Here is a 25,557-nt window from a genome sequence, read left to right on the forward strand (position 1 = left end):
ACGAGTTTTCAAATTTCAAAAAAAACGAGATGTTGAATATTCATTCCATCTAAAGTACCGAGCAGCAGTCCCACCAAGGACATAACTATAATATTGGCAAAATAAGGTAAAGTTCCCCGCGTATATACTCTATGTGATCAAAAGTATCCGGACACGCCGTGAAACTGTGTTTATCATAGACGTCGACACAGTACTGCCATCTACTGCATGGAACACATAGTCAGCGAACTCAGTACTCTACAGACAGCAGTATGGGATGGTCTGACGAACTCCCAGACTTTTAACGTGGTCAGTTGGTTGGGTGCCACTTGTGTAGGATGTCTGTGTGTGAGATTTCCACCCTCCTAAACATCCCTCTGTCCACTGTTTCCGCTGTTATAGTGAAGGGATGTGTACATACAACCCAAAAGATTGCAGGCCAACCTCCCATGTTGACCTCCAGAGACCATCGAGTGTTGAAGAGGGCCGTACAGCATTATCGTCAATCATCCATCGCCACCATCACACAGGAATTCCGAACTGCATCAGGATCTACTCCAAGCACCATTACTGTTTGGCACAAGGTGCGGCAACTTGGTTTCCATGGCCGAGCAGCTGCCCATAAGTCAAACATCACACAGACAAATTCCAAACGCCGCCTCGTGTGGCGCAAGGAGCGTCGAAACTGGACCACAGAACAGTGGAAAACCGTTGTGTGGAGTGATGAATCACAGTACACAATGTGGCGATACGATGGTAGGGTGTGGGTGTGGCGAATGCCTGGTGAACGACATCTACCATCATGTATAGTGCCGACAGTGAAATTCGGAGGGGGCTTGGCCCCCTTGTTGCTTTACATGGCAATGTCACGGCACAAGCCTACGTTGACATTTTAACAGCTTTCATGCTGCCTACCGTCGGAGACCAGTTCGGGGATGACCAATGTGTCTTTCAACACGACCGAGCACCCGTCCATACTGCAGGGCCTGTGGGGGAGTGGTTTGACAACAACGTCCCACTAATGGACTGGCCTGTGTAGAGTCCTGATTTGAATCCTATAGAACATCTCTGGGATGTTTTGAAATGCCGACTTCGTGCTAGACCACACCGATCCACATCAAAACCTCTTAACATTTTGGCGCTCTAAGAGGAATGGGCTGCCATTCCTCAGGAAATCTTCAAGGCACCTGATTGAAAGTATGCCTGTGAGAGTGAACGCTGTCATCAAGGCTAAGGGTGGGCCTACACTGTATTGACTGCCAGTGTTCCCGATGAAGGGTTGCCCAAACTTGTACTTTATTTTAAGGTGGTGTCCGGATACTTCTGATCACATAGAGTATATAGATAGCACCGTGCCATAATAATAACACTGGGGAACAAAAAAAAGATTTTATTTTGCGGCATGAAGTTTAATAACAGTTTAAGCACACAAAACAGCTGTGATTGCCAATTGTATGATTGGTTCCGTTGAATTGACTCCAGTTATAAAAATAAACACACCATGGAAAATGTAGGAGGTAAAATTACTCTACGCTTTTCTCTGTAATATCAAAATTTGATAATGGGCTGAAATTCCCATTAAGAAACTTATTTATTTACTTGTACATTGTTGCTAGGCAACTTATGAAGCATTGCTAAGCAATATATCGGACACTCAACAAAGCTTAAGGAAGAATACCAAAACATAAAAATGGTTTTAGAAAAAAAAAATTGAATATGCTGAACATAAGTGGCTCGTGTGTGTGGATTTGAAGATGGTGATTTTTTTACTAGGACAGCAAAGTGGGTACACAAAGTATCCCTGTTTCCTATGTTTGTGGGATAGTCGTGCTAGAGAAAAGCATTGGACGATAAAAGTTTGGCCCCCAAGGGAAAATATTAGTGGGAAAAGCTAATATCATTCATGAACCGCTGATAGATAGGGACAAAATCATCCTTCTGCAACTGCATATTAAACTTGGGTTGATAAAACAGTTTGTCAAGGCCTTACATACAAGTGGTGATTGTTTCAAATACATATGCCACACTTTTCCAGGACTAAGTATTGTAAAATTGAATGCAGGAATCTTTGACGGACCACCACACATTCGTACACTTATAAATGATGCCAATTTTACAACTTACATGTCTTACATCGAATCTGAGGCCTGGCTGAGCTTTGTGTCCGTCGTCAAAAACTTTTTGGGGAATCACAGAGCAGAAAAGTACCCCGATATAGTTGGAAATATGTTGAAAAATTTTGAAAAATTGGGAGCTAATATGAGTGTGAAGATACATTTTCTACATAGCCACATTGACAGATTCCCTGAGAACCTTGGTGATTATAGTGAAGAACGGGGGAAAATGTTCCATCAGGATATAAGGATAATGGAAGAAAGGTACCAGGGACGGTGGGATCGCCACATAATGACCGACCACTGTTGGAGCTTACAGAGGGATTGTCCTAAAAAGCAATACAGCAGGAAAGTGTATAGAAAACGTTTTACATAGTTTGTTACTTCATTGTGTACATATTTTCTTAATTATTATGATCATAGGCCTATATAAATTTATTTTTATAATAATGATTGTAATCACAAAAAGAAATATTAAATTGTTGTTGGAAGTTCATTTATATGTATGTCTTATGTTTCCGCCATTTTGGTTTAGTTGCATTTATTTCATAAATTAGAGCCAATTCAGGAAATATATTATTATATCATTATTCAGCAGCATGAAATTGCCCTAAATTAGCTCTCAAACACTGTGCCGCAATTTCACTGTTCCCCAGTGTAATCCGTGGCTCGACAGCCCGTAAGGACCTTGGCCTATCTCCCGACTGTGTGGAGTTCTTCAACCGGCAATGGGGTGACGTGGGGTCAGCACGTCGAATTCCCAGCCGCTGTAGATTTCCGAGACCGGGTTACGCTACTCACTCGTGGCTCCCCAATGTCCTCCTATACACAGGCAGACTCGAACCCATGCCGCCCCGCAGTCAGAGCCTAAAGCACAGCGCCTTAGACCGCACCGTGCCATGAAGCCACATTTAGGGGGTGTGGGGGTAGGGTCCCACGCATTCTCGATCTCGGCCACTTTCAGAGGTGGTGATCAGCACCACGCTCAAGCCACCTTCACCCCACCCCCCTCAGGTACCCATTCATTTGAGGTTGGGTGAGTACCAGGTCGGAAAAATTTCGATCTTAGATCACCCACCCTGGGAATCGAACACGTGTCTCCCGCGTGGCAGTCAGACGCCATACCAACTAGACCACCGCGGCTCTATTGGCAATATAAATCAGTTTATTATTATTATTTAATTCTACATCAATAGCCAGACCCCTTCTACAAAAATTTCTGGGAAAGTCCAGGTGTACAACTGTAAGAAAGAGAATTTCAGAGGCAGTCAAAAATGTGAATAAAGCTGTTGTTACTTTCCAATCTAGCAAGCAATATTGGAACAATGTTGATTATCCACACATGATATTTGTCTCGTCTTTTGCAGCACAGTTGTGTAATTGCGTATACAGGGTAAAATGAGACAATGATGGTTTAACAACTTTCAATGACAGAACAGAATGAAATCCGATGTTTCTCCAACCATGCGTTGGGGGGGGGGGGGGGGGCTCAATACATTACATATTATGATAGCTTATAAATCATGACAATGACATCAAAGATTCGGTCAGTACGCTGATTATAGGGAACTTTATAGCGCTATAACAGGATGACTGTGCAATAAATATGAAGCAGATCGATACACCATGTCAAGAGGAGGAGTTTGCTCTCATTAGGATATTCCCTTTCGCGATGGTGTCAGAAACTACGACTAATTCGATGAGAAGAGTTCATTCAAACGGAACCAATGATTCATCCCAAGACACTGGCAGCATCTGTGCTATTTCTTCTAGAAACAATTATAACCGTGGCGCAACAACCCTTGAGAGCCAGGGCCTTCGTCCCGAGCTACCGAATTGTCGATTTTAAACACGCCTCTGTGCCTTGCTACATTTCTGTTCTTTCTTTCTCGAAGTGCTAAAGAAAAATTATTCAAAAAACAAAATAAATTATAACGGCAAATACAATAAATTGTCTCCCTTCGTCCTGGTGTGTGTGTTGTCGTTTAAGAAAATAACCTGTAATGAGTCTGTAGGTGTAAAAAAATCAACCACGCGTTAATAATGAACTACGTATTGTTTTACGCAACTGTACATTATTCACGATCCTTCCCTTCGCCGTCAAGTTTCAGATCTAACATTTCTTTTCAAAATCATGAATGGACAAATTTTCAGTAACGAACTCTTGCCACATCTTCACATCCGGATCCCACGTACCAACAGCAAATGCAACAACTTCTTTTACACAAAAGCATCAAGGTTATTTCTCTATAGGCTACAAACAAGGTACAATACACTAAATGATCCTCCAGGCTTCCATCTATCTAAGCAGGCTTTCAGAAATGCGTGCATCAAGCAGCTGAAGAGAAACTAACATTTGTTATAAAAAAGGTAAAAGGTAAAGTGTTCCCCTGTGCATAGCACCACGCCATGAAGGCGTATAGGGGGTGTGGGGGTAACGCCCCACACTTTCTTGATCCGGTCGTGAGTGGGGGTGATGTGATCAGCATCACGCCCCTGACCGCCTTTACCCCCCAGGGTTTCCCCCAGGTACCCATGTTATTCGACGCTGGGTGGGCGCCGGGGCCGCTTCCACCGTTAGAAAAGTTCCCGGATTTGAACCGGCCGGGGATCGAACCCGGGACCTTGAGCATGGTAGTCAGACGCGTTACCGACTGAGCCACCGCGTACGCTTGTTATTGTTTTATTATTATTTTATTTTATTATTTTTGTTACATAGGTGTGCGTGCTTCTCAATTGTTAATTTCTATTTTTCTCTCTGTTGATATCCTGATATAAAATGGATTCTCTCCGTATTCAGGATTTCTCAAATAAGTAAAGAAAAAAAATCAAATTTCACGCACTAACTATATAATCACAATTAAAAAAGAGACACTTTCCTACTCTTCGCCAATGCAGTTAATCCGGGTGAAAGGCCACTGCAAATTAACAAGCGTAAACTAAATGCCAACATGGAACAAGTGATATGGATGAACTCAAGGGGGGGTTGATGGGGATCATAACCCCCCTTTTTCGGTCAGTATTCCTAAAAAAAGAACGTCAAAGGTAGGAAAATATGACAAAATGAGGGCTGACTACCAAGAAAAATTATACATAGTCCCTCCCTTTTGAAAATCCTGGGCACGCCACTGGATGAACTGCGAATAATATTGAACAATAAAAGAAAGGAGACGTGATTGTTACAAGGAAAATCATTAAAGAAACAATAGGAATCACGTTAATTACGACCATATCTAAGGTAATAGAATTTTTTACAGGCTGATAAAATATTAACAACCCATCGTTAAAAAGGCCATACATACAAAAAGTATATCTCGTGTAAAAAGGTCAACTGTCGATAAATGTTACAAAAAAAGGCTCCAAACGAATATTATATCCCGCTTATTAAACAATATGTTATAGTTTGGTCCTGTCGGCATTTCTGTTAGCATCATCTCGCTTCCAGAGAGCACTACGTCATGATATCCGAGAGGAAAATGAAATATCAGTGACAAAATGAATCTGTAGTGCATCGCTGCATACAAACACGATAAAAGTTGTTTTTCGAGAGCTTGTATTTCCTAAACATGGCCTCAGCCAGCGAAAAAAGGTTATCAAGAAAAGTTGTTTGCCTTGATGTGATTTTGTTGATGGTTAACGGCGAAACACTTGTGTTAGGTGTAAAACTTTAACGAGAAATAAAGTTGCCCACATGTACCGTACACTCTTCATGCTATAAGGGCATTGTTGAGCACAGATGCCTGTCTCGTTCTCGGCCTGCCAATTTAGGCAACGATGAATAATATCAGATGAAAGTCATGAAAAAACCTACCACATAAGAGCATCCATCCCAAGGCCGGAGATCGAACCTAGAAATTCGATAGCGAAACCGTGAGTCGACAACTCAATGCGCTCGCCTACTGAAGGTGAGAGGCTACGGAAACGGTATCCCTAGCTACTAGCATTGTAGCCTTTGGCAGGGGAATCGCATTTTTTAGCACTGAGCCAGCCAGTGGATGAGAAATTACCTACTTTTGAGGTAACGAGTACAAAATCCTGGGACACAGATGGAATTCCGTCCCATCAAAAAAATGTCCTAAAAATTCCCCAACAAAAAACTTCCGGCGGAGAGGGGGTTGATAAGAAACTACTTCAAACATACTTCAGCAAGGATGATATCGAAAATATGTACAAAGGAAAGAAGGATAACATCTGTCTGTGTGTGTTTGATTAATGCTTTCTCTCTCTCTCTCTCTCTCAAAGACCATTACTACACCAATAACATTATATACATATGTAGATATATATTTGCTTCCTATTTGGTCCACTTTATGCACAGTAAGGCTAATCGGGACTGGACACAGTTTAAAGTGGGATCCGCACCACTATGTACCTCCACCGAGTATCGAACCCGGGACCCCTTGATTACAAGGCGGCGACGCAACTACCTCTGCGCCATCGGTGAGGCCACCCCTCTTCTATCCTTGATAAGGAGCCACTGTATTGGGGCAGTTGTAGTTTTCCACGCGAGTTTCCCCTTTCATAAAGACTGTTGTGTCATTATGGAAAACGTGATTTGCCACTTGTGGAGCTTCCTCTCCTACTCGCCACAGCAGGCGTTCGAAACAGCCAATCAGAATTGCTTATTCTTGGAATATTTCAGTGCTCTTATGCTGTTGAGAGACCGGAAATAACATTAGTTGTGTTTTAACAAAATAACAACTGAATGATTTTGTTAGTAGTTAGGATTCCGTCCCAAAACAGCCTGCATCTTTATTCGGTATGTTCCAGATATGGTCCTTTAATCGCCTGGAAAGTACAGCATTCAACAACGTAGAGCACCTCAACCAGTCAGTGTCACACCACCTTTCTCCAATTTCACCCCTTGATACCCCTTGTTGTTGCATTGCATCTTTTGCCACTCAGATTCGTTCAAGGTTCAGAAACCTTTGTGGTAGAAATGAAGGGTTGCTCTTAGTTGAAAGTTATGTAAACTTACGCAAAAGTTTTTAAAAAAGGGTTTAGGCAAGAGATTTAGAGCCTGTAGAATTTCAGCAGAGGGATGCTGTGTACATGAAACGCAAAGATCCATAAGTAGCATCTAACAGTTGGGCTGAAAAGTTCGTAGGCTGACTCATAGATGGCGTTACTAGAATTAAATCCATGTGATTTTTACTTAGTACTAACCTTCAAAAGATACGTGTATAAATTTCACAGCTGCCGGATAATTAGTTCGTGAGATATAGCATTGTGAGTGAAGCAGCTTTTGTTATTGTGAAAAAATGGATAAAAAATAATTTCGTGTGTTAATAAAGCATTGCTTTTTGGCGAAAAAAAATACTGTTGAAGCCAAGGCTTGGCTTGATAAACATTATTCGGACTCTGCACCAGGAAAATCAACCGTTGAGAAGTGGTTTGCTAAATTTAAACGAGGCGAAATGAGCATCGAAGACGATGCACGCAGTGGACGCCCCAAAGAGGCTGTTACCGACGAAAACATCAAAAAAGTCCACAAAATAATTTTAAATGATGGTACAGTGAAGTTGATCGAGGTAGCTGAGATTATTACATAGCGTTGTTGGAGCGTTTAAAGGATGAAATCACGAAAAAAACGGCCCCATTTGAAGAAGAAAAAAGTGCTGTTTCATCAAGACAATGCACCGTGTCACAAATCAATGAAAACGATGGCAAAATTATATGAATTAGACTACGAATTGCTTCCCCATCCACCATATTCTCCAGATCTGGCCCCCAGTGACTTTTTCCTGTTTGCAGACCTTAAAAGAATGCTCGCTGGAAAGAAATTTAGCACTGATGAAGAGGTAATCGCCGAAACTGAGGCCTATTTTGAGGCTAAAGAGAAATCGTACTATAAAAATGGCATCGAAAAATTGTATGACCGCTATAATCGTTGTATCGCCCTCAAAGGCAACTATATTGAATAATAAAATCGAATTTTGTCAAAAAAATATTTTTTACTATGTTAGCCTACGAACTTTTCAGCCCAACTGTTATGTAGGACAAAGCAAAAAAAGGAACTTGAAATCCTTTTCCTAATAACATAATATACTTTCATAATAATATTACTGATAAACCGTGCCATAACAGCCCATGGCTACATACCCAGATAGCATGTAAGTTAACTGCAAGTTAAATTGAATGTCGATTTAACTTGCAGTTAACTTACATGCTATCTGGGTACCAACTGTCAGCGCCACTCCCACCAGAGGTGGGACATCATCTAACCAGTTACGGGCTATATCATATAATAATTCATATGTCTTTGTGTGCATGTGTAAATTAAGATCTTCCTCCCACCCCCGCCCTGAACACTCATCCTTGTCAAAGAAATTTGCAGATGTGTGGCCTTCTTCATTGGTGATACTTTCCTGGAGAATCAGTCTTACTGGTAAAAGTTTATAGATAAGAAACAGCAGTGGCATGCCCAAGGGAGGTTGACGAGGGGTCATAACGCCCCCTCCCCCTTTTGCCCAGTATTCCCCCCCAAAAAAAAAGAATGCCGAAGGCAGAAAAAGATGGCAAAATTATGAAATGACTACTAAAAAAAGTACATAACCACCTCCTTTCAAAAATCTAGAGCTCGCCACTGTGAAACAACAAAGATGACATATCAGATCTCTGATTTGGCAGAACTAGTGTGTACAGTGTTCAGTCAATTGCGTAGCCATGCATCTGTATTGCTAACAATGGAAAATATGATGAGCACATCCCACAAAGCGGTTGAGAAGAATACAAAATGCCAACAGTAGAAGGGTGGTATGATAAAAACAAATTTAAATTTAGAAAAAGATGGGAATAGAAAATCTTGTATCTAATTTTGTCAAGAAAATTGTCCTTTAAAAAGAAGAAAATTAAACGACTCAGCTGACATTCAAGAAAAGTGGACCTCTCCGATTTTGAAATGCATTTCATTCAACTTCAGCATTTCTTACATGCGTACTCCCAGGAGGGTGGTATTTGAATGGGGGATGAGGGGGCAATACCTCCCTATGGTTTCTGCTTATTGCCCTCTGCTTGTAAATTTCTGGCACTTGGGGGAGGGATGTTATGTATAATTTATATAATATATCAATGCTTTAAGAACAGTCACTATAAATTAATGAAATACCACACTGTGGGCAACAGAGCGAAGACCTCCAAGTAAAGCATAATTAGAATTAAGATCTACCCACTAATGCAATGGGCCACACCAAGTAACGTTTAGTTACACTGGAACAGGTACATGTTTATAAACTCCATTCTTTCATTAAGTCAAGCTAACTCAACTTGGAACATCTCATCATTAGCTTCAACAATCTGGGTGTTACGTAGCAAGTTCAACATCTGTGAGCAATACAGCTAACGATAAGCAAACAGAGTACACATTAATACCTTATTCCTAAGTGCACGTCATGAATTCTGAGAAAGAAGTTAACTTTAAATCATGCATGATATAACATACATATATTTTTAGCCTTCTTTCGATTGCATTCTTCACATTTTATAAATATAGTCTAGCTTCATGCAAATTCAAGGCTATTCAAAGACATGATATTCAATCATAAAATAACCTGCAAATAACATCCAAATAAATTTCATGAATGTCAGTTCGGGTTTCATAAATCAAAATAAACATAAAACATGTACAAATATAGTGAAAAAATTCACAAGATTGTTCTTCATATATAGATTAATAGATTTCTCTCTTTTTCATCTCAAGTGTCTCATTAAAAATCTGAGCACAGGATTGATGATTCCACGTGTAATCTTCCACAGTTTGAGCAAAATATTATTTAATAAAAAAATACCAAACACCAATTTCAAAATAAATTATGTGACAACATATGGAAATATATTTTACTAGGGGAAAAACAAGGACATCAAAATCTAAATATTGTCATACAAGATTTGCACTGCAATAGAATAAAAAAAGTTCTCAAAAACTGCACCTGCACATAAAAGCAAACATTGCCACTGAATACTAACACATCCTCAAGCCCATACAGGCAAAATTAAATCAACACACAGAAAAAAATCACGCCAAACAATCATTTCTTTCAATAATATTTTGCACTGCTGAAACTGTGGAAGACTGCATGTGAAATCAAATACAATAAAATTTTATCTCAAAATGAATCATAAGACATTACTTCTATAGACATCATGGGTTCAAATCTCATCCTGGACTTAGGCGTTATTTGCCCATGTAAATTGTTCCTTTCAAATACTATTCCTGAAACTATCACTGAAAACATCATAATTGCAACTGTCAAGAGTTCTTAATTTTTGTCTAATTATAGCACTATGGGGCTATTCTGAATGCATTGCAGTAAATGTCCTTGAATTGTGGTGGCACCTGATAGCAGTTCTGTAGCTCATGATGCCACCTCCGATGTACCATAAGTTGTTAGACTCGTGTTTTGTTTGTTGGTCCAGAAAATATTCTCAAACCTCTGTTCAGAATTACATTCATTTGGGGGCTATTTTGAATGTATGCTCTGTTGTACTTCACCTAGGGACTATTCGGAACATTCCATCTTACTGATGGGGCTTTTCTGAACATGCTGATATTTTCTGGAAAATGTGAAAGCAACTGTTCCTAGGTTTCTATTTTTTATTACTTCCGTTTTGTGACCACATGGAAATTATTGCACTCAGAGTGAACTAATATGATCCCAAAATAACATAGCAATTTATTTCCAGGTGGTTTTCAAGATTAGTTCAGTAAGTATAAAACAGGAAAACATTTTAGAACACACTGTTCAGAATAGCCCCACATTACGGTACTTCAGTATTATATGGACTACCTGGTTAGGTTAGGAGTATTAGCTTCAGTTTCAGGATCGACAAAATCATGTTTGCGAGGGGAATATAATTTAACGTAACCTGGTAGTCTGTATAATAATAAAGTACCAAGTTTCATTCAAACAGCATGTTAACACAAGGTTAGAAAAATACACTAGCATCTACAATATTTAAAGTAAAATGATGTAAGAAATGCCATTTTGGACTCCAACAAGTGTGATCCAATGTGCACATGCACAATAAAAATTCTGCATTATATAGCAAAAAGTTAGTCACAGCAATGGAGTCTACTGACCCCTATATATTACTGCAGATACCATGTTGGGGAACTCAAATTCTGTACTAAAGCAATGAGGAACAATTACACTATGTGCATTATATAATACGCAAATATCTGTGGTGCAGTACTTAAGATTAATTGCTACCCTTGACCCTCTGTACCTCTTGAGAAAGTGAAATATCTTGCATGGTCTATGAAGATGTTGTTGTTTATGAACATTCTCAGTTGATTTTAGCTCTTGGAAATGTGTTATTGTGAAACAAAGTATGTCTGTTACCTTACTGTGAAGCAGAACAGCCCAAAGGCTTCGTGCAAGTTAATAAAACACCCAAAACAGTAAGGGTTCTCATTGTTTTATGCTTATTTTTTTTCAAATTCTCCTAGCAGAAAAACTAATTATCATAGAATTTTGGAAATCATTGTCACACGAAATTCGAACCTTCCTTAAAGTAATGAGCACCGTTTGGATTAAAAAAAAATATTGAGAAAAAAAAAACAGCATGTGCGCTTCCCATGGACAAGTCTCCGTTGACAAGTGACAGTAAATATTGTAGACTAGTGGGAAAGAACATAGAAGTACATTGGAACCTTAGTAGAATGCATTTAGGGACTTTATTTTTATGCTAAGAGAACCAAACCTGACCGACCTACCTAACCTAACCACGAAAGCATACAATGAACAAAATCTTAAGTAATCTCTGAAATTCCGCAGTATTTATTAACAGACTTAAATTGAAGCATGTAAAAATTCCATTCATAGCATGATGAAATCGCAATAAAACAAATGCCCCCCCCCCAACAGCAACTATAATTTTATCTACCTAGTTAGGTTAGGATTGCTAGGTTTGGTACTGATAGTTATTTTCAGTGTGTTCTTTCCCTATTTTAGTGTACATACATTTTCTCTACCAACAAAAAGCAGCAAAAGTACTCCGAAATCACAGGTTTTAACTTTCGTGGGCCATTCTTTGGGATCAAATATCTCAGTTATTTGTGCTTTCCTAATGCTGGACCACTTTTACATTACGTAAAACATTGAAATCTGTTGATTAAAATGATGTAATTTTCGAGGGGGTACAGTGGGTAAGTGACCCCGATTAAATATTACTTTTTCTCATTATGCTGAGATGGCATTAGTGCTATAATAAAAATTAATTATAAACATGTGGTCATAATGCAAATAATGTTACAGAGCATTAGATTCCCCTCTCAGGACTAGAAAGGCAAATACATAGTAGCCCCGTCTAGTTCGCTGCACTTTTTGACTTGCTTTGACTCCCTTTGCACCGAAGCGTCTAGTTGGTTACACGGTGCAACACCGAGTCATCTACTTTATTGATTTCGAATTAAGTAGTGTATTTGGTGTCTGCACACGGTGGCTCAGTCGGTAACGCGTCTGACTACCATGCTCAAGGTCCCGGGTTCGATCCCCGGCCGGTTCAAATCCGGGAACTTTTCTAACGGTGAAAGCGGCCCCGGCGCCCACCCAGCGTCGAATAACATGGGTACCTGGGGGAAACCCTGGGGGGTAAAGGTGGTTAGGGGCGTGATGCTGATCACATCACTCCCACTCACGACCGGATTAAGAAAGTGTGGGGCGTTACCCCCACACCCCCTATACGCCTTCATGGCGTGGTGCTATGGTGCACAGGGGAACACTTTACTTTTTTTTTTTTTTTTTTTTACAGTCTGTACTACCTTCCGAACTGGTGTATAGTCACGTGGTGCATGCTAACTAATCAAATGACCGCTTAAAGCAGCAGACAGGCATTTGTTGAATCTTCTGAAATTGAACACCGCTTTCCGTCTAGTTGGTGTATCGTAATTACCTTGCACCACTCTGACACTGCACCGAGTGTCAAAAAGTGCAGCCAACTAGACAGGGCTAGAGCAATCCCTCCCTTCCGAATATTTCATACCACTCTCTGGTTGCAAAGTCATTAATGTTGCCAAATAAACTGAGGGTTAGAAAAAATTACCGGAATGTTCATCTAATGAAAAATTTCGAAATACCTAGTGCACATAATTTGAGCTGAAATCTAATTAATTCTTATACACAGTCATCCATCATGAGTTATAGTTATGCGTAACCTCAGATATTTTTTTTACGACAATATGTCTGCGCAAAGCAGCAAAGTATAATATTATTAATGTTACGAGGATGCAGCCTATAGATAAATTGCTCTACTTAAGGCAGGGAGTGTTATCCTGATTTTAACATTCTTCTCCTCTGCTCTATCAGCAAAATTAAAGAATATCAATAGCTAGTAGTATGAAGTATGTGTAACCTGTAGTTTCTGAATTTTGATTAGACTTCATACAAAGATCAAGCTCTTCAATAGCTTGCCTAAAAGCTAATCAATATTTAGCATTTTAAGTGAGGAAACTTCAAGTAGTATGGTACAGCATAACATTGGAATGAAATTAATTGACCTCAGGGTAAGAAAAATATCAGAAGGCTACAAGCTCCTATTGATAGGCAACAAAAGCTGAGATAAGTCAATCACAAGGATTTGGATTAATTTCTAATAACATGGAAAAAGGCAGTACTGGAAGTGCAAATACCTAAATGGTGGGTGAAGGTGCTTATGCAAATTAACCATGCTGGTGCCAGTGAAGTGGAAATCCGTAGCTCTGGTGGATGTTTATGTAAATTATGCTAGCTGGGGGAATCTTCATGAGAATTTTCTTAACTGGAGGACAGTATCCCCCGCTTCGAATTTGCAGGGGGAAGTCTTTGCAAATTATCCCAGCTGGAAGGATGGCATCCTCCCTCCTCAATCACACGGTATAAACGAACGGAAACCAAATCATTCATTTCTTACCCAGGTTTCAAACCTGAGAACGCATCGTTATGGTCTGTAATGTTTCACATTAAATCCAACTTCTTAATGTACAAGGGCTGAATTAACTGCTTAATTATATATTCCTCTTGCTATCTGTGATAAGAGTCGACACATTTGGAGCGGCATAATTTAATTGAATATGAATTGAAAAATGTGAAGATAGATGATGCTCTCTAGTGGAGATGTAACATAATTACACCAACTCGTGATATTACTACACTTAACAATGTTTTTTTTCTCTCCTCACAAAGAACTAAAGCAATTTATGTCACAATATGTTACCCGAAGCAAAGGGTAAACTTACCCATATGCAAAGTGGTTCCTGTATCATGAATGTCAAAACTTCGCCTGGGTGAAAACTGACAGCCACATCTTCTGTAACAACAGATTCTGTAGTTGATACAACTTCCGAATCATTTTTATCTACACCTTCCTTCAGTTGTGGTGGCACAATTGATGTATTGTTCAGTTTCCAATTTGGATCGCTGGTAACTTGCACTGCATAGTAGACTGAACATGATAATAACACTACACTGATCACTGTGTATGCTTGTAGGCTCGGCAAAGGCAGTCTATCAAGTAAAATTACAGGCATTTTGTACAGCAACGTATGTAATGTAGTACACAATAAACATTCAGCTCAAGCCATACGACCGTAGCGACATGTCAACCTCGGTCCTGCTCTACATTTAATCACCGGTAACATACACTGAACAGGACTGCAGCCATTCCCAAACGTACATCACGCCCAGTTTACCCTAGCAGACGGAATATTTCGCCACAACGAGAAAGTAGTCCGAATGTTTTCATCACTTCCTAGAAAACAAATGCGCGTGAAATATATTTATAAACATAGAAATATTTATATATGTTACGTTAATGTAATTATATAGGTATTCATTGGTAATTATTTTTCATATTTTATACAAAAGTGCGCATTGATACACTGGATATACAAAGACGTATATAGCAGATGACAGATGTTTCGTCACATCCTTTAACCAAATGTTGCTAAATACATGTAAATTATATACGTGTTTGAAACAGCGGGTAAAATTTCAATGAAAATATTAACTAAAACATTTTCTGAATAGGACTGCGACTCATAAACGTCACAACAGCGACGTATCGGCCTCTCCGTCAAATTCAGCGATGCCGGGAGTGGGGGGCTAGGTGTGCGGTTGCCCCCGCAATGTTCTCGCTGTACTCCCTACATTTTGTATTCCAAATTTAATAGATGCTATCATTATATGCAAAAAGGAAGATAGCATCGATTTCAGGAACAGGCTCTAGAATAGGACTGTGAACTGAAATTATTTGAGGCTAACACTGAATAGGAGGAGCTGTTTATTCGTTTGCTGTCTGTAAACTTAGACAGCAACGTGCGGTGACTCTGTACGGTAGCAAAGGATTACTTAGACAGTAAAGACTGGTTTACATTGGTCGAGTGAGCGGGAGAGTTACTGGCCTGTCTGCTCGACTCGACCCACCCTTCTATGGCGAGTAGCTGTTTACACACGTTTTACTCAACTCCAGCAAAGTGGGATAGTAGCGGCAACTGTTTGGTACTCTTTTGACAGAATCATGACAGAATGAACCATTGACGTCGTTGGCGATTTAAAAAAAGTTCTGAAACGGTCCACACTTCTTTTTTTCACGAGAAATGAATACAATAATGCACGGGGACATGTCTGGGGAAAAAAACAACAATTTCCTTGATTTTTCTATTTTTGATCGTTCTTTGTGTAGAACGTAAATTACTTATTTTTAATTTTACTTCTCCTACGCCAAATACATCAAGTTTCATCTCCTAAACTACACCCGTAGTATATTTTGTTTGTTCCTATAATCGACACAAATTCCATGGACATTGGACACACACACAACACAGATTCTATACTGTCCTCAGAAAGCGTTTACATTTACCGAGTGGTCTGTCGACTTTATGCCCGAGTGAAAAAAATCGATGGGAGAGGAAGCAACTCGGTTGAGTCGCTGTTCTCCGTGGACAGCTACTCGACTGTCCTGATTACTGGAGCAAGTACTGGCTCGAGTACTCTCCCCAGTTGTTTACATGGGGAGAGTACTCGCTCCAGCTACTCTGTCTACTCAACCAATGTAAACCAGGCTTAATGTGCGGTGACTCGATAGCTAAGGATTATAGGATCCTGCAACCCCCCCCCCCCCACGATACACACACACACAAACACATAGATTACAGCGTTGTTTCACAATTCAACATTTCAATGGAAGTTATTATTTGGCATGGAACCAGAATTTCATTTACCTGTATCAGTGTGCGAAGTGGGGAGATCCTATCCTCCAGTTAAGAAAATTTTCATGGAGGATCCCTCCGCGGTTGAATTGCTCGAGTTCATTTATAAGTTCACTTTATGCAGAGAAAGGCTAATCAGGATTGGATCTACAGTTTAAAGTGAGTTCCGTCCAAACCACTATGTGTCTCCACCGGGTCACAGACGGTGTGTTGCTGTTTTAAAAAGCGCTGGATTTGTTGTTCGTTATTGCTGCATTGCAAGTGTTTATTGCAAGATCATGTATCAATTTAAGCTAAGATATTACTGTTATTTTGATGACATTATGTAGTTATTAGACAAACACATAACTCAGTGACTGCGATTAGGGGGGCAGTTGCCCCCTCACTTCTTGCCACTTTTGCAACAGCACTATGCTAAATCTTACATATGAGACAAAGTAAACTGTCTTTGCCCCCACCCCATCAGTTTTGGAACCCAATCGCCGCCACTGCATAACTATAATGTGTTCTTTAAGGCTATTGCTTTTAGTCATTAAAACAGTAAATTTGTAACATTGTCATTCTTTTTTATTGGAGGAAGGTGGAAAGAAAGAAGACCAAGGTAGGAAGTTGGGGGGGGGGGGGGTAGGCAAAAATCCACCTCCTCTGGGTGAAAATTTTATCTTGAGCCACCCCTGCCCACATATCTCCTTAACTAGACCAAGTGCCCCTTCCACTTGGAGCACTTCTCTGTCCCCACAAATACTTGAATCTTCTATGAAGTTTTTCAAAATTTATGATTTGCATCTAACGTTATAGTAGATCCCTAGATAGTATAAAAGATTGGACCTCGAATTATGAACTACCAGGTAAATTATTGTTATATCTTAATATGTGCATAGGTGGTCGGTCGAATGTGATCCCAGTAACATATCGCTAAAATAATGTCTGGGATAAAAAGCAGGGGCATACTATCTCAACCAGAGGGATCATCAACTTCGCATGTGACCGAATTTTCAATGTGCGATTAAAATTTGTTTGGCAAATAATTAGAGGTTACTGCAATTTTGAGTTTTTTCATGTACAGTAGCTTCTCAACTGGAGGTTGAGTGGCAATTAACTTGATCTGGGCTTTATCCAGTGGGCATAGATGACTGGCAGTTGGGAACAAACATGGCTCCCTCATCGGAAGATTGGTCTCCACCAGACAATTTATCATTCAGATTAAAAAAAAACAATTTATTTAATAAAAAGTTACATTGGCATAAAAAAAAGCTTCCTTGACAGCCAAGGTCAATTGATGGTGTGTAGTAACATGTAAAAACAATAGGTGTGTGGGGGACAATTTTTGTTGAATTCCAACTTTCAGAATGGAAAAAAATTTCAATTTCCCATCCTGGGTTCAGAAGGGGACCCCCCCATCCCAGTACAGATATTTCGGAATGCCACACCCCCTAAAAATTAATTCTATGTTTTATTTTTGAATGATCCTAAATGTGTATTAAAATTTTTGATTTTTTATATATCATCCTGTGTAGAAGTTGCCTACAAACAATAAATGCTCAATGAAAATATTTTTCAGCGATGTTAGGTTCTCCTGAGTAAGAAACATGGACACAAGCAACATATAGGTAAACTTTCAGTCAAAAGATGTGTGCAAAATTTCAACATATCTTTTGTAATTACATAACTAGATGGGCAGTGGCAGTGATTAGGGGGGGGGGGGGGCAGTTGTCCTCCAGTTTTCACCATTTTCACCTCCGCATTCTGCTAAAACTTATCTACAAAGTGAAATATACTGAAAACCCCGATGCTGGTTCACTGGAGGTAAATTGCAAATGGTAATCAACTAACCAAAATGATGATCAGGTACTGAAAAACCAGCTAGCCATAAATAACAACTTTGTAATTCATGAACGTTTACTACTCATCCTTATTTTAGATGTGTTATTTAAAATGCAACTTCCACCAAGGCTTTTCAACACACACACCAAAGGTTGGACCTGCTCCATATTAATTTCAAATACTGGAACTTGTGGCATAAGGTACATCTGATGACAGTTTCAAGTAAGTGTCAGGATACTTTTGAGCAGATAGTGTATTTTGTTTAAAAAATACAAGTCTTGTTTCATGAAGTTCAGTCGTATATTGAAAAATAAATGGTAATGTTCAGTGAATCAAGTCCCACTGCTGCTCTATTTCTTTTTAGAACAGTGGATTTTTCATTTTCCTGCATTATACAGGGTGTTTCAGAGTGACCCAGACACTACCTTTTTCTTGAGAATGGGAGATCGTATCAAGTTGAAAGAAAAAATGCACCATGAAGTTGGGCCCAAAGAATCCGTAGAAAGTATTTGCAACAGCTCGAAAGCCACCTTTGTGGTTTTAGTGGGGGGGGCACATGCCCCGTTCGTGCTATTTTCAAATGGGAAGGGGGCCTCTCCCATGGTGCAGTGGTAGTGTTGTCGCCTTGTAATCAAGGGGTCCCGGGTTCGATACCCGATGGAGGCACAAGTGGTTCGGATCCCACTTTAAACTGTAGGTCCAGTCCCGATTAGCTTTACTGTGCATAAAGTGGACTTAAAACAACAACTCAAATGGGAAGGGTATGTTTCGAATGCAGATTCGGAAAGGTGGGGAAAAATACGATTGTCATATGAAACATTTATCTATACCACCTACCGTTTTCCGTGTAGAAAATGGTTTTGCAAAAAAAGGAAGGTGAGCCAAATCGAGTATACAGAGCTTAACAATTAAGATAATTGCAGCACCATAACTGTTTCGGAAAGTGCAAATCACAAGCTTTCCAACGATATGCCACATGATGACTGCGGGACTAAAAAAGGATGAAACCGCGTGACCCAAAAAAGGGGGTCTAAAGTTAGGGAAGAACTCGAAAATTTTAAATGGCAAGGGGTGTCGAGTAATACCTCATTTTAAAGGTCACAGAAAACGTGAAAAGGATGCGAACATGATTTTGTAATCCACTGACAGGTTTCAAAATGGCGACCAAAACAATTCCGACCCCTGAAGTTGGTGTTCCAAGGTGAGGAATTATGGACGTAAATAGCAAAACACAAACACTGGACAGAGTACATAAGATCCTGTACAAAGAATGCCAGCGGAACAGCTGTTTATTCGTGACAAGGTTTCTAAATGGTTATTGAAAAGAGACATCAAACATCTTCTGTAAAAACTATTACAAAAACAATGAATTGGTAGTACTATCAGCAATTTTAATGGTAAACAAATATGCCACTATCAGAATTTGTAGAATATAATTAGACTGTCATTTGAGGAACAAACAATTTTATTTATTTAGATATGGCCTGTTTCTCATGCAACTGTCCAAATTAATCATACGTTGAAAACAAATACCAACAAAATAAGATCTAAATCTTAATACTCTCAGATAAAATGCTTTGTCTTTTTATCATTCTTAATACAGTGGAACCCCGATTTTACATTTTCCTGCATTATACGTATATTCAATCTTGATGGTACCAACATAGCAAAATTCTTTGATTTTAAGTTTTTCCAGCTTGGTCCCCTGAAGAACGTAAAATGAAGTTCCACTGTATTTGTCTAATTACGGTAATCCCAAAGCACTGGAAAGGACTGAAAAGGAAGAATTCAATAATAGTACAATATAAAATTTATACATATATATTTGATAGAAATTCACACCAAACAGCAATATAATACAACTGTGTTTTTGTATGAACATAGATATATGATGGCTCTATACAAATAATCTTAAGAAAATATACATATGTATCATCTTCTATATCAAATCTAGTTCAAAGTAAAAACAAAATCATTTTGCAACTGTCAAACAATATATACATATGTACAAAATATGGATTATGTAAGTAATATACACAAACATGCAGAGATCACTTGTGATAATCGGGTATTGAGATGCATCAAGCAGTTCATGGAGTTATTAATTGTATCACACAATATGCATTTATATCCTCCCACAAGTAAAACATTTAAAATGTTTTTAGTTCTGGGTTTTATGCATATAATCAATCTTATAGGATTTATTCAGGACAAAATCATAATTAGCATTCTGAGGCAATCTGCTAGTCAAAATAATCTTTCAATGTTCTTATAAGGCACTATTAACACTAGTAGTTTTTTAAAAAATATACCATTCTGCTACATCTGGCACATAATGCAATATATTGTCTAGTTCTAATTAGTAGCAGTTTCTTTTGTTGATGTCTAAACTGTTGTTATGACTGTTGGGTAATATGAAGGTCAGTATTTTCTTAAATACATTAATTTAATGTGTACACAGACATGCACGTTAAAAATTAAAACTAAAGTAAAATTATCACACCATAAAAAAAATAATGTAGAATTGTGCACAAACAAGTAATACCGTACTTAACATAAGAGTCAAAGCTATAGTCTAATTGTAATCTAATATATGGAACAATAGTATTACTACTACAAGACAGCTGTACACTTTACCAACGTCCATCTTTCCTCATTTCCAATCTGCAGACAGCAAGAAGATAATGGAAAATACAAAGAGAATCATAACATAATATTCTGAAAGAAACATTAGTGAAGGAAATCTCCGTTAACCATTCTATAAATGAACCAATTCTAGTGATTTAGAGTCTATGCAACACTAAATAGATTACAATACACCAATCTTATCAACTTTGCCAGCCTATTATCTCTAAATAGGTCAATTATCGTAAAGATAATATCTTAAACATTGACCTGGAAAAACATTTTACATTAAAACTTTAATTTTGTTCAAGTATGTGCTTTTCCGATAATTACATTTGCAGTGCATTTATTTTTTGTTTACATAGTTGAAGCTTTGTCAAATAACATATCTTGCAGAATATTCAACTTCTGTACTGTTATTCTTTCCAAAGCAGATTTCAATGTATTGGCACTTGTTCAGCTGTATGTTTTAACACAGCAGTTTCCTAATTAAGTCCCGATAAATTACTTTGATTGACCTAATTCACTTATACAAACAAAAATGTAATTTTCCTGCTCGCTGTAACTATAAATGTAACCAAAGGTGAGAGGGAGCATTTGTCAAACATTATAATCTCTAAAGATAAGTTGGGGTTGTTTCTTTACAATCATTCACCTTCTACAGTTGTTGAATATCACAGATGAAAAGGTGCTCTATATGCCTCAATTGTTATGACATTGGGTGGATATGTGCATGTTTTTTCTCTTCATGAAAACTCACCTATTGCAACCACAGAAAGTCACACACGTCTATTTGGATTATTTCAGTAAAATTCAATAGCAGATACAAAACACATATTTTCTTTAAATTAGAGCAACTTTTGACAAGCATTAAAATAGTTCTTTTTATGGGAATTTATGTAGGGGGTGAGACGATACCGATGTATTGGTATCAGAAAATATCGGTTGGATTTTAGTTACATACATTTCCGACATTTTGGTTGGTTGAGGGGTCCGCAAAAATGCCACAGAAAACTTTCCCACAGTCCAATATGCATTTTCCATCGATTTTCTACCAGTATTATGTGAAAAAAAACTGTATTTATGATTACATAACAGGAAAACTCTGGTAAACTGATTGTTATAATAGTAGTGGAGTACTCAGTCACTAATATTAATCAATATTATGAACAACTTTTAATTGTTACAATTATCAAACATTGGTATCAGCTTGTCCCTAATTTTATTCCTTAATTTACACCATCAACTTGAGATGATGGTACACCGTATGTAAAAAGCATTCCTTTGAAACTTTCTATTGTCTCATTAAGGTAAATTTTGTTTTACACACAGTGTACATCTTTCCAATATTACTGAAATGAATTAGATATTGAAAAATATCACAGAGGCTCTCTATTTATAGTTGTCTTATTTTATGTCACTTTTCTAACTTTTCATGCTGCTAATATTCTATATTCTAATCACAACAATGAGATGATGATCAGATGAAATTGATGAAGGGCATAAAAGAACACTCACGATCAAGCCATGATTTGAACCTGATGAGATTGAACTTGGTTACGAAGGCAGATGTTGAAAGTGAAATCAAAACTTTAGTGCATATCAGCCCACCCTAATCCTATGGGAAATCTTATTGTTGACCTAGTATTTTCTTGTCACAACCTGACAGTATTAATTTGCATCAGGTTATGCGACATGGTTCTTCCTACACTTATCCAACACTTTTTTTTACATACCAATTTTGCATGGTTTGATGATGATGCTATTGTTACTTATACTAACTACACAAAATTTCATCTTTTTCTGTTCACACCTTTAGAGTTCTGTTGCATAAATAGGATGCACCAAAAGCTGGCTGTTTTTCATAAACAACTTTGTGCTACAACTAGGTATATTCCGAAAGTCTGAATGATCAAAGAACATTCCCAGACTTTTCATCTCCAGATGTAGAGTTTCCAACTGCAAAGAACGATGTTGTCACATGCCTGCTTTTTGTCCAATTGAAAATGAGACCTTTTGCTGTCAACATGCACCCTTCACTCGGAGTTTAGAGAGAGGAAGAGAATGGAGACAGAGTCATTTCCTAACCAGCGGCGATCATTAGGTTTAGAGTTCAAGGCATCGATCGAGTGCTGCAGTGACAGGATTTTGCTCGAGTGCTAAATAGTTCGCACAGACGACACTGGATAGTGTACAGGATTGAGAGCTTCTTCACTCGAGCGAATAAGGCTTGAACAGGCAAAATGAGCTGTATACATTCGAAGTCCAGTAGTACACATATAACCACGATTTGTCTGTGGCAGTGGTCCTTCAAATATAGATGGTGAAATGAAAGACACAGTGACATTGAAACTTAAGCAAATATAGTCATCATCTCCATGTTAAAATGTAGTTCAGTCTATCTTACCACTACATGAACATGAAATAGATTATTGTGGGCTGAAACTAACAATGCAAATATTTAATATATATGATTATTGTCAGATTAAAATATTTCACTGTGCATGCTCGAGGGTGTGAGACTAGTACAAGCAGTGAGCGGAAGTGGTTCCATGCAGTACTGTAAACCCCAAACTGCTGCTCTGAGGCATAAATTTGGCAATGCATTGTACCACAAGAATTTTCCATCATCATAGCAACTGGTTCAACCTGATTGGTTTAGGGTATCACGTGACTCTGACGCAAAATGCAAAACTAGAATTGCAAGTTTGATCTCTCTTTGCTATGAAAAATATGCAACCATTAAATTTATGTATTAACAGATTTAAGAATCCTACCTAGTATGAAGTACATGGTATCCATAATATACAGGGAAGAATTTGCAACTTGCTGAACACAATGTGAAACTGAATGTAATTGGCTTTATATATACTTTATCAATAGGGAAAAGTGATTAATTCATGGGTATACATTGAAACTTTGTGAAAATCAAAATTTTGAAACGAAAGTAGTCAAGAAGTCAGAAAAAAACAAAGGGATAAATCTACCCCCCCCAAGATGACCCCCAATTACCAATTTTTTCTTGGAACAACTTTTAAAACAAAGGCCAAAAATGATTAAAAATATACATTTTTACATTACAGACCACTCTGAAAAATATCCTACATACTTTAGTGTAGGTATATCTAGGCAGAACACACCAGTGACAAAGGTAATTTAACTGTGGGTATGTAAATCTTTAGTCCCGCACCGTGGCAGTGCAGTCTAAGGCATCAGGTTACGATACACATGCTGGTTTGAGTCTCTTGAGGAGAAGTGTAGCAACTTTTCTCCTGAGATTTCAGCCAGTGTATGATACCAGTGGTCACCCACTACTGTGAAAAAATTGGGGAGCTACGAATGAGAAGCATATCCCAGTCATGGAAAACCTACAACAACAACTGGGGGGTTGTTGTGCTGACCACACCCCGTAACTAGCTGATGATCGTCCACCTTTGCTGAGGCATGTAGGAGTGAGGCCAGCAGTCGGTACGTAGGCCCTGGCCCTCAAGGCCTGTTGCTCTACAGGTTATGTTACGTAAATCTTAAGAACAATAATACAGAGTTGTTTCTTTTGTATTGGTATTTTTATTATATTAGGTCACTGTTCTATTTTATATTAATTGGATCATCAAGACTGAATGTATAATGGAGGAAAACGTAAAATCCAGAAATGTAAAATTGGGGTTGCACTGTATTAGGTACAAATGAATTGGATATTGGTATATCCTTCTCAATCAAATGGTTTTTTAAAAATATATACATATTATGGATGAGAAATAGGTATGGGATGCTAACTCTTTGGTGTTTTTAAACAGAAATTCATATTTCATGTAAGTTGTAAGTTTTTCAATGATATATATATAAGAAATATTTCCATTTAGTAACTTCTGGATTAACAAAGATTTATTCCATTGACTAATAAGATTTTTAAACTAAAATTTTAAAATTAAATAGCACTAAAATTACAACCTGCCAGCATTATTGCATCCAACACACACACAAAAACACGTTCACACTAAACATTCTAAGATTAATTAATAAAATATCAGGTCGACTTTTAATCTGATATTTCGTACTGGTTTAAAAACACTGGCTTACAACTGAGAAACTTCTCTGTATGATGTAACAGTATATCCTCAAAACACTTTAAAAACCTATCAATAATTTATTCTATTAAGCAACAGTAAGTGAATTGATATTGAGCAATGTTCTCAAGCAAGCCACCTGAATTGTATTTTTATAAATAAAGTATAGAATGCATAAATATATGATCAGATTTGTACTTCATTTGCTACTGTTTGCTCAATTTGCATAACATGCTTAATGTAAAAATTAAAAATATTCGGTAACACTTTGATGCATCTCTACGAATTTGTCACTATTTACAAACCAGCTGACTGTGAAGATTGGGGTTCCAAACTACTGCTAGTTTCAGAGTAAGGTGTACTTGTTAAAGAGCTGCTTTGGGATCTACAGTCAAATAGGAAATCATCCATGTGCTGCAACTTGGATTCGGACACCAATTTGTCGGCACTGAAAATGTTCTGTTGACTATCAATGACATCTTTCACATGCTGTGTTGCCAAAGTTAACATTCTGGCACTTGTACTTCCGTCTCTGCTGTGTCGGTTGTCTCGTGGACCAATCAAATCCGGAAGAAGCACTCGACACAACACAAATAACTGTCTTCCGCATGGTTTGAACAAGGAGTCTGTCTTCTCAATGCCTTTTTGTTGCAGGGCTTGCACCACTGCCCTTCTCAGTTTCTGAAAATATATGTACAAGGATGATAATTCTTTATTGTGTTCAAAGCTTATTGTCTCTTTCATTTGAGCAACATGATAAAAA

At 38.2% G+C, this 25,557-nt stretch overlaps 2 protein-coding genes across 4 annotated transcripts in view; both read right to left on the reverse strand.

Moving 5' to 3' along the window:
- Positions 1–14,749, reverse strand: part of LOC146001531 (E3 ubiquitin-protein ligase AMFR-like) — a 113,603-nt gene extending 98,854 nt beyond the window's left edge. The window contains exon 1 of the mRNA XM_083138955.1: positions 14,308–14,749. Coding sequence (XP_082995081.1) covers positions 14,308–14,598 — 291 coding nt within the window. The 5' untranslated portion in view covers positions 14,599–14,749. The remainder of the gene's footprint in view (positions 1–14,307) is intronic.
- A 5,223-nt stretch (positions 14,750–19,972) lies between these two features.
- The window catches only part of mi (cyclin E-interacting protein minus), a 44,130-nt gene continuing 38,545 nt past the window's right edge, over positions 19,973–25,557 (reverse strand). For all 3 annotated transcript variants that reach the window (XM_083138957.1, XM_083138958.1, XM_083138956.1), the window contains one exon: positions 19,973–25,475. In XM_083138957.1, the coding sequence (XP_082995083.1) occupies positions 25,092–25,475 (384 nt within the window). In that variant the 3' untranslated portion in view covers positions 19,973–25,091. The remainder of the gene's footprint in view (positions 25,476–25,557) is intronic.

The sequence above is a fragment of the Lepisma saccharinum genome, chromosome 17, assembly GCF_977018435.1.
Source record: "Lepisma saccharinum chromosome 17, izLepSacc3.1, whole genome shotgun sequence".
NCBI classification, from domain to species: Eukaryota; Metazoa; Arthropoda; class Insecta; order Zygentoma; family Lepismatidae; genus Lepisma; species Lepisma saccharinum.